General features: G+C 48.7%; 3 protein-coding genes and 2 pseudogenes across 4 annotated transcripts; 1 reads left to right on the forward strand and 4 right to left on the reverse strand.

The window, feature by feature from the left end:
• Positions 1–1,010: 1,010 nt before the first annotated feature.
• Positions 1,011–5,835, reverse strand: LOC125507134 (cytochrome P450 71A1-like; annotated as a pseudogene). The gene is made up of 2 exons (XR_015603356.1): positions 4,919–5,835; positions 1,011–1,812 (listed from the first exon to the last, which is right to left on the reverse strand). The product of XR_015603356.1 is annotated as a cytochrome P450 71A1-like (transcript).
• A 4,293-nt stretch (positions 5,836–10,128) lies between these two features.
• LOC125556255 (polygalacturonase inhibitor 1-like) lies at positions 10,129–11,319 on the reverse strand. Its single transcript, XM_048719026.2, has one exon. It carries the CDS (start codon positions 11,284–11,286, stop codon positions 10,258–10,260), a length of 1,029 nt encoding a protein of 342 aa, XP_048574983.2. The 5' UTR covers positions 11,287–11,319; the 3' UTR covers positions 10,129–10,257.
• Positions 11,320–11,806: 487 nt separating this feature from the next.
• Positions 11,807–12,833, reverse strand: LOC147971981 (uncharacterized). The gene is made up of 3 exons (XM_087524193.1): positions 12,554–12,833; positions 12,294–12,454; positions 11,807–12,202 (listed from the first exon to the last, which is right to left on the reverse strand). The coding sequence occupies exons 1-3, from the start codon at positions 12,831–12,833 to the stop codon at positions 11,807–11,809; spliced, it is 837 nt and encodes a 278-aa protein (XP_087380319.1).
• Positions 12,834–13,101: 268 nt separating this feature from the next.
• LOC147971982 (uncharacterized) lies at positions 13,102–14,201 on the forward strand (annotated as a pseudogene).
• A 151-nt stretch (positions 14,202–14,352) lies between these two features.
• LOC147971983 (uncharacterized) lies at positions 14,353–15,693 on the reverse strand. The gene is made up of 5 exons (XM_087524194.1): positions 15,367–15,693; positions 15,208–15,288; positions 15,052–15,138; positions 14,820–14,945; positions 14,353–14,388 (listed from the first exon to the last, which is right to left on the reverse strand). The coding sequence occupies exons 1-5, from the start codon at positions 15,691–15,693 to the stop codon at positions 14,353–14,355; spliced, it is 657 nt and encodes a 218-aa protein (XP_087380320.1).
• Between the last annotated feature and the right edge of the window lie 218 nt (positions 15,694–15,911).

A 15,911-nucleotide genomic window follows, 5' to 3' on the forward strand; every position in this document is an offset into this window, starting at 1 on the left:
TGTATACATGTGTAACATGTTTTTGGTATGTATTGAACATTTTCAAATACATGGTGAACATTTTTAAGCCTGTTCGAGCGCCGGATGAGGATATGCTGACAGGAGGAGCGAGCGCCAAGAGGACGAGGACATACTGTAAGAAGCTTTGAAGGCTGCATGGGCCCTCGGGGTGGCTATGTGGTTCCATTACCGACAAAACGTGGCTCCGCCCTGGCCTTTCTTGTCGACGAGTTCGTGGCGGCGGCGGATCGGATTCTAGATGCGTCGATTCCGGAGACGGCTGCAGAACGAACTAAAGTCGAGCGGGATGTTGGCAGGGGCTACGGGGTGTCGGCATGAGTGAGCGGTGGCCAACGTAGATGCACAAGCAGGGGAGAGGCAGCCATGCGAGGGAGGGAAGGGGATCTTTTGCTGATAACTCGCGCCCAATATTGAGGGTTGGCGGAGACTTCTCCTCAACAATTTGAGCAGCTAAACAAATATGAATTTAGTTGTCTTCCGAGAAGTTAGGCCCCTTCCGAGCTTCGGTTAGAGTTGCTCTAAGATCACATCTCTGTGATAAGATAACTGCCTTCGAGAAGTTAGGCCCCTTCTGAGCTTCGGTTAGAGATACTCTAATATCACATCTCTGATAAGATGACTGCCAACCAATCCATTTGCAATTGAGTTAGTTGCCTGTGGAGACGCTATGACGATGACAGCTGCTAACGGCATCCAAAAGGTCGTGACTGAAACAGATTGTCAACAATCTCCAATGATAGTCACTAGTCATCACACTAGCATTAGCATCCAACGTGACCAGCACAATAAACTTTGTTTCGGCAAATTACACAGACACAGACTAACCTGTGGTTGAATGTTTAGGAGAACAATGATATTCCCAGTCCATCAGAATTTAAATCCTAAATTTGACACTGATGCTCATATTTTTCTAGATTTATTTCAGGCCTTTCGACAATGTGCGTTTAGTGGGGGGTGTTGTTTCCGTCGACTAAAAAGACGTCCGTGGCGACTTTATGAATCTCAATATGATGTGCCGACTTAGTCTCTCGGAGATGACCATACGGATAGAGCGTGCATACGTGCGTGCGTTCATAAAGGTGAGTGTATGTGCGTATGTACTATACTAAAAAAAACAAATTACATCGACAACACGTCCTTTAGAACAAAACCTGACGACACATACTATAGCCCAATGTTATTGCTAAATAATACCCATACAACTATGTCGGCCGTGTCACTACGGCGCACAGCGGCACCCTCTTTCGTGATGTGATCCCAGAGGCCTCCTCCATGTTCACCATCCCCGGCGCCTTATTCTTCAACATAGGAACCGTCCAATTGAATTGTCCCAACAGGTTCACTAGTGCCAGCTCGACGACGGATGTCGTGAACCCGATCCCAGGGCACATCCTCCTCCCGGCGCCAAACGGTATGAGTTGAGGATGCTGCCCACGGAAGTCCACCTCGCTATCAAGGAACCGCTCTGGACGAAACTCGTCAGCGTTATCCCATACCGCCGGGTCCCTGCCAACAGCCCATGCGTTCACAATGATTCTTGTCCCACGTGGGACGTCGTAGAAGTGGACCTTTGCGTGCTGCATAGACTCGCGAGGGACAAGGAGAGGCCCTGGCGGATGCAGCCGCATCGTCTCCTTGATGACGGCCCTAAGGTACTTCAATGCTTGGAGGTCCTGCTCGGTGATGACGCGTGAGTGACTCTTCGTGCATCGCTTCCTTGTTGCGGAGTAGTTCGGCCATGACCCATTCCAAAACGATTATGGTCGAGTCTGTCCCTGCTCCGAACAGGTCCTGTGAAAATTATTGAAATGAATGTGGCATCACATAAACAAGAAGGTATGTGGATCTTGTCCTCAATTATGGTGACAAGCTAGATTGAATTGTCCCTTTTTTAAGAAATAGTGGTTATTAAAGCAACAATAAATAGGGTAGCAACAATAAATAGGGATGCAAGTGGGTGTGTCTGTCCATGAAGATAAAAATAAGCTACTATATTTATTGTTGCTTTAATAACCATGCTGCAAAAAGAATTAACGCGAACGGTCACCATCTTTGCGGACTCGTTTGCATGCATCCTTTTGGGGTTGCTCCGTGTACAGTCCTAAGACAGCCTAGCGCCCCAAGCCTCCAATCCCCCTGCATGTCCGGGCGGACGGTCCAGTCATTGACCGGTAAAAGAAAAAAGTCGATCTAGACGGTTGCTTGCATTGTGAAGATGGTTTAGAATGCATGCGGTTCCGTGGATTTGAGGTTTGCTAAATGATATACTCAATTGTGAAGACAAAAATTTAAGAGGTGACCAGTCATTGTCTATGGACATGTCTGAACAGTCTGTGAATGTTAGAGGGGCCTGATTTGATAAATCCAGCTGTAGATGCTTTAAGGGAACGCAAAGAAGGCGGCCTAATGAAGAGAGGACAAAAGAGACCAGGTAGATACGCGATGAGCTCCAATCGTACATAGGCTCTTGAAAGAAAGCAATGCACGGAAGATGTTGATTACAAAAGTTCTTTTTTGCGAGATATGTTGATAACAAAAGTTAGGCATTATAACTCGTAATTTCCAGAATAAGACACATCAAGTCCCACGTACGGGCCAACTGCCTTTTGAGACCAATGAGGTAGTACGCGATGAGCGCCTATCGTGCATAGGCTCTTGAAGTCGAAGACGACGTCAAAAAAGAGAGTTGAAGACCACAATGGACGAACGGCAATGGTATTAATAGCTCGTAATTTCCAGATAAAGACATATCAACAAGTCCCATGACCCCACTGCATTTCGGGACCCGGCTTTGCTACACCTACATAATAATTATTACGAAACTTACATATGAGCTGATGTGGACTGATTTGGTTACGTGAAGCTACGTAATTTTCCTTCCCCATAAACTAATCGCCTCCCCCCCCCCCCCCCTGATTTTCAAGAGGTGGGCCTGGCCCTTTCTCTCTTCCAACCAAATCAGCTCACATCAGCTCATACATAAGTTTCGCAATAATTATTACGTAGGTGTAGCAAAGCCGTTTCGGGACCTACCGACGTGTAGGCAAACGGCATGTGCGACAACGAGCGAGCGGTATGTTTAGCGCACATGCATGGAACGGGACTGATTCCACGAGCCTAGTCCAATGTTTAAGATTAGAGCATGCTGCACCTACGAACAGATTTACGTAAATTTTACGTGGGTAGCTACTCCCTCCGTTCGGAATTACTTGTTTCAAAAATGGATGTATCTAGACGTATCGTCTAAATACATCCATTTTTACGACAAGTAGTTTCGAATGGAAGGAGTAGTTGGGAGTTTATGATTGAGACTAGAGGCAAGGACGGGCCCATCCCACTGAAAATTAGTGAGGTAGAGAATTAGTAAAGGAAAGTTACGTAAAAACTTTGGTAGCCCATCATAGATGTAGGATTATTGAATGTTTAAATGCTTAGAGGATACTGGTATCTACTAGCTAGGAGTAGTACGTATCAACATTTACTTCTTTCACTGCTTCAGTTGTGGCACGCTCCACGTTCACTGTCCTAGCTAGTGCATATTGCCGAGCCGAACTCATAGTTTCGCTGCAAGCTAGCCAGCCTAACTCATTGATTTTGTTAGGATAGCCCGGTACTCCCTTTGTCCTATAATATAAGAGCTTTTAAACACTAGTGTCAAAATCCCCTGTTGTATTATGAGACGGAGGAAGTACGTTGGTTTAACACTTCAAATCGTTCTCGTCATCGCTAGGTGGTCTATGGATCTGGATATAACTTTTTTTTTTGTGTTTGTTATACTGTTATGATTGAAGACGAATAGATTGAAAGTTTTCTCGTAAATAAAAATGTTCTCCTTACGGGCGCGATTTATCCTCCTTTTGAATGAAAACAGTTGCTATTTTCTTTTGTGGTGGGTAGAAGACAAAATACTATAGGGTTAGCTGTAAACAAATATCCCGACTACGCAAACAAAAATGCTAAACCTATGCAAACCTTTTGCATACGCTACGAAACCTCTTTACACACGTAACCAAACACACCCCTCGTATTTCAGAGTGGGTCGTAGGTTTAGCAAACTCCTTTGAGAAAGTGCACCGATCTACTGCAATTTTTGTTGGGTCATCAGTTTGTTTTGGAATAGCCTATACGTCAGGTGCCTGAAATAATATGTTGCATCAGTCACTTTCATTAAGGGCCGTTAGATCTTCATCCAACGACTGAAAATAGACCATGTTACTGTTCATCTTCAACCTCTGCTACTTCTTCCTCGTGTAGCTGCCAGCCAACCAAGCCCTCGTCCGCCTCCACCCCCGTCTCCTGCAATCGCGGCTATCGCCGCCTCGCAGCCCGCCCTTCCCTGGACCTACCCACCGTTATGCTGGCCGCCGCCCTGACCATCCCTCTAAGCCTCGTACTGGTGAACAACTTCGGTGACCCCCCGCATCATGATGAACCTGCACCCCACATCCCTAAGATAGAGAGTGAGGCTGCTGCTTCTCTGTCAAGGTCCGACCCCCCCCCCCCCCCCCCCATCTTGCGCGCTCTAGAAAAGAAATAAGGTGAGTGGCACTAAGAATGATTTGGGGCACATAAGGTTTAGCAAAACCAATTTGTTTCGACAATAATTGTACATAGGAAGCCCTGACGAAGAGCTAGGCAACCTGCCTATTAATTCTATCGCCCAACCCGTCTGAATTTCACCGGGGTGGGCCTCTCCTTTCCCCTTCTTTCCAATAAATCTTGCCAACTGTTCTAGCCACCATAAAATATACTTCCATGTCCCATAATATAAGATCGTTTTTCAAGATATAAGTAACATCCCCGTGGATGTAGCCAGTCAATGCTCTTGTTTCGACGCGTTGAGAAAGTACGTGTCCAGCCTCCGGCATGAATGCACCATGCATGCAGTTTTACGTACCTCAAGTAGAGCCTTGACGTTGTCCCTGGTCAAGCGCCACCCAGCCCCGCTCGAATCACTCTGCAGTGATAGCAGCACATGCACGAACGCCTCGTCGTGGCGGCACCCCGTGCCAGCGCTCGCGGCCACGATGATCTCCTCGAGAATGCGATCAATCCTCTCAAACGCCCTGCTCACCACGGCGGCCACCCATGCCAGCCACGGGAAGTAGTCGCCGACGTGGAACTCCCCGAGCAGCGCGTTGGCCTCCTCGAGCAGCGCGTCCACCTTGGCCCGCCACCCGGCCCCGCCCGAGGCGCGCACCCCGAGCACGATCCGCCCGTTCACGTCCTTGGCGAAGCCGCTCAGGAGCTCGCTCAGCCGCACCACGCCGCCGCCTTCATGTGCCTGCCGCTCCACCTTCCGGACAAGCTCGGCGACCTCCTCCTCGCGCTCGCCACGGTAGGCGCGCACCCTGGCGGGGCTCAGCAGGTGGAGCACGGCGATCTTGCGCACGCCGCGCCAGTAGGCGCCGTGGGGAGCGAAGGCGATATCCGTGCAGCCGTAGAGGAGCCGCCGCGGGATGGTGAGCGAGGGCCGGTTCGCGAAGGCGTGGTCCTGCAGCTGCAGCACCTCGCGCGCCGCGTCCGCAGACGAGACGACCAGGGTGGGCACGCGGCCGAGGCGGAGCAGCATGACGGGCCCGTGCGCCGCGGCGAGCGCGTGCAGGCGCGGTGCGGGAGCCCGCCGAGCTGGTGGAGGTTGCCGACGATCGGGAGACCCCGCGGGGAGGGTGGCAGGCGGTGGCGGTGCGCGAGATGTTTTGTGGCTCGCGTCATGCTGCGCACAAGCAGGAGCAGCAGCATGCACGAGACGGCCAGGAGGGCTAGCGGTGACGGGAATGCCATAGTGGTAGTGGTTTTCATTCCGAGTGGAGAAGGATATGGAGATGGTGCGACGATGGCTGGTGGCCGGATGCATTTTATAGACCAGTAGAAATGTGCATAGTAGGTAGCCCGTTTTGCTACAGTGAAATCAATAAACCTACACCTACACTCCAGACATAAATTTCACCCATCTGCGCAACTTACGAATAAGGACCAGTTCTTTTGGGCGATTCTACCCTCCCCAGCTTCTCTCAGAATCACCACTCCATATGTTTTTTACAATCCTATCTAATTAAACTGGGGAGGGGGGTGATTCTGGGAGAATCATCGAAAAGAACTGGCCCTAAGACGGATTCATTCACGGCTGAGGCTGGTCATAGTGAGGAGTAACTTAGACTAGTGTCATGCATATGATACTAGTCTAAATTACTACCTTCATAATGCAAAGTAACATAATAGTAGTATCTTAGATGGCTTCATTTATTAGCTTGTAGACTCATCTTGTCTTGGAAAGCGTTATGTTACAGTAACATATTATGTTACCACCTCTCATTAATTACTTGCCACATAAACAAAAATATCTTGAAACGCGTTATGTTACTAGCTAAGTTACTCCCATTATGACTAGCCTCACAGAGCCGAGCAATGCTAGACTTTCGTAGTGTAATTGATTTTATGCTGATGTGGAGCATATTTTGGGAGTAAACCCATTCACTTGTGTGTATCGGTAGGTGGCCATTATAGCAGGCCCCATTAATAAATCACCGATTTAGGGGGTGGCAGTATTACCACCATAGGCTAGCCTATATACTTGTACCATTAGCAGCTCCATGAAATGTTAAAAAGAAAATAGCAGCCCCATGAACAAATCAGAGCGATACAAACATAGTTTTACTGGGCAAGTGGCTGTGGAAGTTAGAGAATGAACAAATCAGCGATAAAAAGACTTGCTCCTTAGGGCATCTCTAATAATTTGTATATTAGCTTTTTGGTAAAATATGTCATGTCATCAACCAACACCTTAACATACAACAACTCTAATGAGTTGTATCTAATTTGTCCAGTAGGATGTGAGATAATAAATGGAGTGCTCTCTCATTCTACATTGGAGCTTGTGCAATGGATGTTGGTTCATGTACATACAACCTTCCTCTCTTTCCTCATTTATTGTATGACACATCATCAAAAATCCTATATGGCAAAGTCTATCAACAACTATTTTACAATCATTGAAAATGCCCTTAGGTCATATGCCATCACATTCTGTAAGCCTCTAAGGATATCGCAGAATGTCATTTTGGCTCAATCGTACTAGTAGTGCAAATAGTGCGGCGGCGTGCCGGTGGAGGCATTTTAATTAAAAATAAAGGCCGGGATGCAGATGTGTGCAACGCTCAACAAACGCGTGGTTTGTGTGCTCGTTATTAACATTGTCACATATGCATCCATGCCAGTCTCTTGAATGGTGATGGGAGTGGAGAGAGTTGAACCGTGTCAAGTACTCCCTCCGTTCCGAATTACTTGTCATAGTTATGGATGTATCTAGATATATTTTAGTTCTACATATATCCATTTCCGCGACGAGTAATTTAGAATGGAGGGAGTAGTATGTACCCCTCAGTTTCTTTTTTGTCCTGTGTCAAACTTTGTAAAGTTTGGTCAACTATATGAGAAAAAATACCAATATTCATAATATGAGATCAATATCTTTAGATATACTACATAACTTTTGTATTATAAATGTTGCTATTTTCTTAGATAAATCTGGTCAAATTTTATACGTGAGTAAAAAGAAACGGAGGTAGTACCATGTGCGAGAACGCAACGAAATCGGCGATCCAGAGAGGGTGGCCAGTACAGTTCGCATTTACTGGATGGTGGGCGGATGAATTTTTCTAAGCTGGAAGAAGAAACACAGGTCTGGAGGGAAACCTTTGGTCTATGGTCTATGTGTGTATATACACCTTATATGGAGAAATTTTTAGTAATTAAATAAAAAGTAAAAAAATCTATTTTTTTAAATAAACTTGCCTTTCATTGTATTTGTAAAAAAATCACAAAAAGAAAAAAATCCTGTTGACTTCCTTTAGAAAAATATATTTTCGGTCAAAATCATGTGAATAGTGATCTATAATAGCAATAAATTTTGTTTCTTTTTGCCCTAAAGTAAATGCTGGTTTTTTATTCATGACAATTTACATACTATTGCAAAAGAAAGTCAAGTTTATTCTAAAAATACTTCTAATTTTTTTATTTATTTTCTAATATGAGGTGTATATACACCCAAAAACCAAATGGTATTTCCCCGCAGGTCTTCCCTATTTTCAGATGGATGGTGGCAGCAGGACGTGAGGGCTGGAGAGTTTTGAAAGGGAGCATTCCTCGAATGCTTTGATATCCCGCCAGCACAATTTATGAGTGAAATAGAAGTTTTTGTTTTGAGAAGGAGGATAACCCTGACCTCTCCGATGCATAGTCATTGTTATTAGATTATATCCAACAAAGTCTTACAAAAAAAAATACATGAATCAAGCCAAAGCCACCTTCTTGACAAACACTATTGCCATAACTACAAGCTTGATGATGCACCCTGACCTCGTGTCAACACACACCATGTAATTCAGTGGCCTCACCAAGCCGCCCGTCGGCTAGCAGGAAGCACCAACCGGTCTAGCCTCAACACGCACCGCATGCACACGCTTTATAATCCGTCGTCATCATCTTCCAACCCATCTTCAGGAATGATCAATGCATTGACCTTGCCAGACCATTCTGTCATTGACGCCACCACGGCGCCAGACAGCGTCACCCTCCAGCATGCGCCCATAACCACGTGTCCAGCATCAAGACCCCACTCCGCTGAGACCCGTTGTCGTCGATGCTGAAGATGCAACGCTGCTCCACCTCTTGTCCCCTCCAGCCAGCACCTGCTCTAAAACGATGCCCTTGGGAGGGAGAAGGGCACCGAAGACACCGTCATTGTCCGATCTAGGAGACCCAGATCTAGGGTTTTCGTCAGAGCAGCCCGAACGAGGTGAACACCCAGGGTGCCACTAGGACCCAACAGAGGTTGCCACACACACCCTTCTAGTGCCCAAGATGGTGCCTCCAAGGAAGTGACGACAACGTAGCTAGCGCTGCCCATTCACCGGGAAGTAGGGTTTTCACTAGGGCACATAGGACAAAGGGGACTAGGGGTAGTTGTACGTTGATGTCGCCACCTAGGAGGTAATGGTGCACGGAGCGCCATCGACGTCGTTGCTGCCGCCGTCGGTTAGAGGTTCCCCCTAGACAAGATCACATCCCGACATCCTCCAAGCCAACTGCCAGCACCACCGAGTACAAACGCCGGAGTTCGGGGCTGGCCGAAGGAGGTGATCCGCGTGCATGGAAAGGGACCCCGGGGACCGCCTCAAATCATATCTGGCGAGGGGAGGACCGGGACCCTTCCCACGCCGCGAGATCCGGCCACCAGGGCCTTCATGTCCATGCCGCCTAGGGGCCTGGCCGCCTACACTGGCAAGCGCTATTGCCATCGAAGGGACGCCATCCACACCACCTCGGATTCAGGCCCTCCATCATTAGCAAGCGAGACATGCACATCCTTGTCTCCCCCTTCACCGGCGGCTACATGGCGAGCCAACGGCTGCCTCTGAAGGCGTCGAGGGGGAATGGAGGGGAAGAAGAGCCGCCGGCGGCAATAGAGTGAATTTAGAAGTGCATTTGCCATTTGGAGTGAGGTCCCAACAAAGAATATTTGGGCGATCATCCTGAATAGTGGAGGTTTGAGTAATAGAAGAAGGTATAGGTTTTTCAAAAAAGAGAATGAATAAGATTGTTGTTCCAAGTTTTTTGCCCAGGAAGAGAGGCCCTTAACCTGAGCAGGATAAATAAAGCCAGGCGGTTGAATGATGAGATGATTATGAATGGCGGTCTAGAAAGAATAGCACGGGGAACTCCAAAAGGAAATATTCCCATGAGTAATTTGGTAGCAAGAGTGAGCTCTTAACTTGGGAAGCATTTTGAGAATGAAAGACCAATAAGAAGATTTTACCCGTACGTACCCCTTTCGTTTCTCCTATGTAAACAAACGGCAATGCTACACCTACTAAACGCACGTAATTATTACGTGATTACTCAGTTGGCAAATTTTGATTGGTCTTGGGAGAAGGCGGGGCCCACCCCCACTGAAAATAGGGAGGGGGGCAAAGAATTACGTAGCCCTTCGTAGTTCTTTTCCTAGGTGTAGGATTATTCGTAAACAAAATATAAGACGCTTTTACTCGTACACCCGTCACAATTGTTCAACGAGTGAATGGAGCATGCACTCCAAGATTCCACGATTATAGCTTATGGAGCGTGTAATTTATACTCACCCTAACTTGAACATACAAAAAACATGCTGCCCGTTGATCACCGTCGTCTGCCGCCACTCCCACTCATGCATGCACAAACCTGAATTATCACTACAGACTACCGACCTAGGATGCCTCCTGTGGTGCAGGGAGGCAGAGGCGTGCCGCACAGGCACCTGTTCTGCTCGTAGCTCTCCGCCCCGTGCGCCGACATGAACCTCCCCGCCGGGATCTCGCCGCAGAGGCCGTTGTAGCTGACGTCCAAGTGCTCCAGCTTCACGTCCATCAGCGACTTGGCCACGCTCCCGTTGATCCGGTTATGGCTGAGGTCCAGGAACGTGAGGTGGTGCGGGAAGCTGACGTCGCTCATGTCGAACTCGAGCTCGTTCCACGACAGGTCGACCTTGGCCAGCGGCTTCGCGATGCCGAACAGGAACGGCGACGGGTCGCCCGTCAGCCGGTTGCGGGAGAGGTCGAGGGTGTCGACGTCGTCGTCGCCGCAGTCGCTCGGTATCTCGCCGGTGAGCTGGTTGTTGGCCAGGATCAGGAACCTGAAGCTCCCGTGCAGCAGCCCCGGCGGGATGGCGCCGGTGAGCATGTTGCCGCTGAGGTCCAGGTACCTGAGGCCGGGGAGGCTGCCCAGGCACCCGGGGATGGGGCCGGCGAGCTTGCCGTCGGCGATGACGAGGGTGCGGAGGCTTGTTAGCCCGGCGAGGAAGTCCGGCACCGGGCCGGAGATGGAGGTGCCGGCGATGTTGAGGTCCTCGAGGCGCGTGAGGTTGCCGAAGGAGGACGGGATGGGGCCGGACAGGCCGCGGACGGACTGGACCTGGAGGATGACGAGCTCCGGGAGCTCGCCGAGCGCCGGCGGGACGGGCGCGCGGACGCCGTCGAGGGAGGAGAGCGCCAGCCCCGTGACTCGGCCGGCCGCGGAGCAGAAGACGGCGGGCGGCTCCCAGGCGCAGCAGTTGGTGGCCGGGAGCCAGGACGAGAGCTGCACGGGGTCGCCCAGCTGCGCCTTCACCCTCAGCAGCGCGGCGCGGTCGTCGCCGTCGCAGTCCATCGCGGACGACGACGCGACGACGGCCGAGAAGAGCGTGAGGCACAGCAAAGCATGCCACGAGGAGGATGGCGGATCAGCCGCCATTGCCGAGAGAGACACAAGCGCAGCAGTGTTCTGTTTCTCATGCATCTAAATACTGTCAGACTCCGGCGACAAATGCGTGAAGATTTAGAGCTGGGGATTCTCCGGTGGTTGCGAGTTGGACGTACCAGCGCGGGAACGAGAACCGCGCCGCGCCGAGCCGTGCAGGATTCTCTCCCTGAGACGACATACCTGAACATGTGCCTCAGGGTACAGGGAAAACAGAAGTTTGTTACCACCCGATTTCACTACAAACAGAAAAGGTGCCCCAGCAGAATACAAGTAGATAAAACAGAGCTGGACACACAGTCAGCACAGTGGTCTTGAACTATGACCATGGAAACATAGCTTAATCACATCCAATATGTGATTGTACTATCACACAACAAACTGCACAGTTCTGCTAGTTCAAGAAAGAAACACAGCCCATATAATTTTGCAGCAGTTGAACACTTGATAGTTCTATTTTTCCTTTGGTAACTAAACACTAGATAGTTGCTATAGCTTTGGATGGCCGCCGTCGTTAAACAACATGGCAACGGCTACAGGGCTTGATAACGTTTAACTTGACAGTGGAGGGGACTTTCACCATAACGTGTCTTTCGATAGCCAAGACCGCTTTGTGGGCTTCCACGACCATGTGCCTGCCTTCACTGAAGCATTTACCGAACTTGTGTCTATTCAGCCTATAAGCATCTACATCGCCAATACCAATACCACCTGAGATGGTGTCCAATGTAAGGCACTCGAGTGATGTTGCATTCTCAAGAATATGGCAGGTCAGCTCGACCATGCTCTTCGCAGAGCAGAAGCCGATGATCTCCATCTTCTTGATGTTGCCATGCCGGAGTCCTGGAATCTGACTCAGATGCGAGGAATCTTGAAGAACTGAAACATGTTTCATGCGAGTCTGGATAACCTGCATAGGAAGTTATTAGGAACAACATACTTGATTAATTATTAGTTCTGTGCACCATAGGTAAGAGAAATATGCAAGATAAGTGACTTACTTTCGGCCTGAAAATCTCCAAGATAGGACAGGCATCCAAAAAAAAGACTAAAGAAAAATAATCGGAGTTTGGGGAAAATGCGCCACTATCAGCAGCAAGACAAATGTCCAAATGTTTGAGGTGGAAGAATTTGAGAGGTGCTGATGGTGTGCTGAACATCTGCACAGATATGTCAAAGTAATTATATCCAATGCATGAGTACTGTTATAGCAATGACACCGGCATCTAACGATGAAATCAAGAAGTTTCGGAATGTATGTCACCAGTCGAATGAATGCTGAGAGTTTCAAGATTTGGCATACATGCTGGAAGCTTGGCACAAGTATGATGAATGAGGTTAAACTCAGAGAAGCAGAACATTTCAAGGTCCTTCACTCGCAATGAATCTCCAATAGAATGGTGTACTATGTCACTATCGATAGAAACAGTGCGGAGATTTGGAGCTTTATTCTCTATAACTTTCAGTTCCCCGCAATCAGACACCACCGCCAGCTTGCTGAGCCGGGAGTAAAAGGCACTGGCGGTCAGAGAACTTGTCATTCGGGTGCACTTAAATCACACTACTTGCAAAATGGAAAAACCCGTCACAGAACTTGCATTGCTGGTGCATCTAGGTCACATTGGCCGTCTGGACCGGCCAGCCGCCCGTTTTTCTCTGTTTCTTTGCACAAAAGCCCCTAGTGGTTTATTACGAGGGTCATAATGCAAAAATGATATTTTATAAAACATGCCCTTTCCCCGTTCCCCTTCTCGATCCAGAATAAGAACCCTAGTTCCCAAATCGAAAACCAAATCCCTAGCCGGCAACATGGGTGGCGGCGTTGATGGCAGCGAGACCGAGAGTTGTGGCGGCGTCCCTTCTGTGTGGAGCAGAGTTAGCTCCCCCGTCGGAAGTAGCCGCGCCGCCGTCGCTGTGGCAGGCAGTGTGGCAAGCGCCGGCGTCAGCGAGGAGAGCGTGGCACTATGTAGCCGCGCCGTCGTCGTCGCAGGTAGTGGCGGCGTTGTCGCTCCAGCGAGGTCGTCCGCGTCGGTCGTGGGATGGTCCCGCATCCCGGACTCGCGTGTCTTCCCTTAGGAGGTGTGGCAGCGCGGTGAGCCGGATTTGCACCCCGCGCAAGGCCGCGTTCTCATCGCTCGCCCTGCTGGCATGGCAGCGCTAGAGCAGGCATTCCACGGGAGAGCGCTGTATGCCACCATCATTGGACAGCCGCGGAGCTTGGTGACGCCGGAGGCACTCGCTGCGACGATGGCGTCTCATTGTGCCATCAGGCCGGCAACCATGAAGGTGGAGGTGACCAGCCCACCATTCCACTTTTTCGTGCGGTTTGACTCACTGGAGGATTGCACTCATGTGGTGCTCGCGTCGGAGCAGGTGTGTTGCGGCGGCGGCAGAATTAGTTTTCAACGTTGGTCAAGTTTGTCGCGTGGTAGGCCGTCGAAGCTGGAGTACAAGACGACGCTGAGTTTGGAGGGGCTCCCGGAAGAGGCGTGGGACCCGGATACTGTCAGCTGGTGCTCACCGGTGTCGACGGTGAGCTCATCGACATGCTCCTGGCTACTGACAAGTGGGTGCTGCCTTGCACGGCGTGGCTACGCAATCCTAGTGCCATTCCGAAGGTGCTCACTGTCTCTGTTCCGGCTCCTCCTCTGCAACCGTGGATGCCAGACTCCGATGACGAGAATGCTCATTCACCGCCGTGCCCGAACTCTCCAATTGATCATGGCACCATTGATTTCCCAATGGCCATACATGTCAAGGAGGTCATCGATCGTGGCCCATTGCTAACTGAAGGGTTGCCTAATGAGTTACTCCCCGATGAAGACGCCGATCTCAGCCGCAAGCACACTTTCACAACCTGGCGTGGCAAGATAGATGGTAATGGACCTGGACCATATGGTAACGCTTAAGCCGTCGAAGCTGGAGTTGGAGTTGAGTATGTTTTTAGTTGATTTGTTAGTGAAAGTGTGTGTTATGTTCTGAACTATGTGTCGAAGCTGGAGTTGGAGTTGAGTATGTTTTTAGTTGATTTATCAGTGAAAGTGTGTGTTATGTTCTGAACTATGTGTCGAAGCTGGAGTTGGAGTTGGAGTTGACCTGTCATTTGTGTTATTGTAAGAGATCTTATATGTTAAGAATCAGTGTTTTGTTGCACGCTGTGTTATGAGAATGGGCTAAACTTTGTCTGTATATACGTTCATAACTAAACTGTAGCAAATTCACTGCAAGAAAGGAGTGTGGGAAGATTCAGTTTTGTAGCAACATACCAACATACCATTACATAGAGCTAACAAGTTTAAGTTTTGTACCAAAAGACCATCACAAAAGATGTTGCAGTCTTAAGTACCATAGTTCTACAACATATAACAAAATAAAAGCATTTCACTCTTCATCTGCTGGAGCTCCTTGTGTAGATTGGAATTCTGTTTGCTCTTGTTCATCTGCTGGAGCATTTCTGCTTGATCCTTCACCAAACAGGAGCCACTCCATTCCCCTTGTTTTAGTGGTTTTCTTTGTTCTTCACAGACCCCTTGCTCTTGTTGAAGTTCTCTTTGTTGTTCGTGCAGAAGCACCTCTTCCTCCTCTGGCTGCTGGTGCAACACATCTTCCTCCTCTGGCTGCTGGTGCAACACCTCTTGCTCCTCTGCCTCTACCTGCTGGTGCAACACCTCTACATGTGCCTGCTGTTCCAGAACCTCTTGCTCCTCTTCCTCTGCCTTGATGTGTGCCTTGTGCTGGTTGCGCAACAAATGTGGCAACAGGTAAGTTGGATTTGTGTTGTGCTACAAAGGCAGATTCATCTGGTATTTGGTGCACCCTAGAAACAGGAACTCCTTTTGCAAGTCCCTGCATACAGTCATCAGGTAATGAAATTGCAGTAAAACTGGAAGAAAAACAATAATATATTTTAAATACATCATGTGACAAAATGTGCACCATGCTATCTTTTTGTTGTATTGGGTCCAATTGTGGATTCAGATTTCTCTGCTGGATGTGCTAAGAAACAAATATATATTGTCAGATATTGTAACTTGTTTTCCTTTAAATGTTTCAAGTAAAGAATAATGTACTTACAGTTAGGATCACTGGGTAGTCAACATCTCCATTGGCATCAACAACCATTTTGGACTTCTTCTTTTTTGCCTTTTCCATCATTTCTTCTACATGTTCTATCATTTTATCAGTTGGCTTTCTCTTCCTACCCCTGGAACTCTGAGCTCTAGGTTGTGGGTCAGTAGGTTGATCTGTAGTTGTGCTCCTCTCATTAGGTTGCTCTGCAGCTGATTGCTCATTTTGTACCTGTTCCTCCTCCTCCTCTACAACTTCTCTTAGTACAGCGACTTTCAGTTGTGAGCATCCACTCCTGTTATGCCCAGCTGCTTTGCAATACCCACAGTGCATAATAGCACTATGCCTGCTGAGTTTAGTGCCATCCTCACTCTCCTCTGGTTGTTGCCTTCTGTTCTTCCTCATCCCAGCTCTTTTCTCGTAGTGTGGTGGCAATATAGGTACATCATTAAATGGAGCCCACTCATCTTTGTCTCTAGTTGGATACACCTGAACTCCATAAGCACATAGATATGTCTGCACTGAGTAACAGGAAGACACCATAGTCTCAA

This window comes from Triticum urartu, chromosome 5A (genome assembly GCF_056163025.1).
Source record: "Triticum urartu cultivar PI428250 chromosome 5A, HENAU_Tu73, whole genome shotgun sequence".
Lineage (NCBI taxonomy): Eukaryota > Viridiplantae > Streptophyta > Magnoliopsida > Poales > Poaceae > Triticum > Triticum urartu.

What these genes read in the sequence shown, in the direction of transcription:
- LOC125556255 (XM_048719026.2), bottom strand. Translation starts at nt 11,286, where the DNA reads ATGGCGGCTGATCCGCCATCCTCCTCGTGGCATGCTTTGCTGTGCCTC.
- LOC147971981 (XM_087524193.1), bottom strand. Translation starts at nt 12,833, where the DNA reads ATGACAAGTTCTCTGACCGCCAGTGCCTTTTACTCCCGGCTCAGCAAG. An exon ending in CAGCATTCATTCGACTGGTG is followed by an intron (nt 12,455 to 12,553) that starts ACATACATTCCG and finishes ACATATCTGTGC; the next exon opens with AGATGTTCAGCACACCATCA. An exon ending in TGGAGATTTTCAGGCCGAAA is followed by an intron (nt 12,203 to 12,293) that starts GTAAGTCACTTA and finishes CTTCCTATGCAG; the next exon opens with GTTATCCAGACTCGCATGAA.
- LOC147971983 (XM_087524194.1), bottom strand. Translation starts at nt 15,693, where the DNA reads ATGCACTGTGGGTATTGCAAAGCAGCTGGGCATAACAGGAGTGGATGC. An exon ending in TGCACATTTTGTCACATGAT is followed by an intron (nt 15,139 to 15,207) that starts GTATTTAAAATA and finishes GACTGTATGCAG; the next exon opens with GGACTTGCAAAAGGAGTTCC. An exon ending in AACACAAATCCAACTTACCT is followed by an intron (nt 14,946 to 15,051) that starts GTTGCCACATTT and finishes TTGCACCAGCAG; the next exon opens with GTAGAGGCAGAGGAGCAAGA.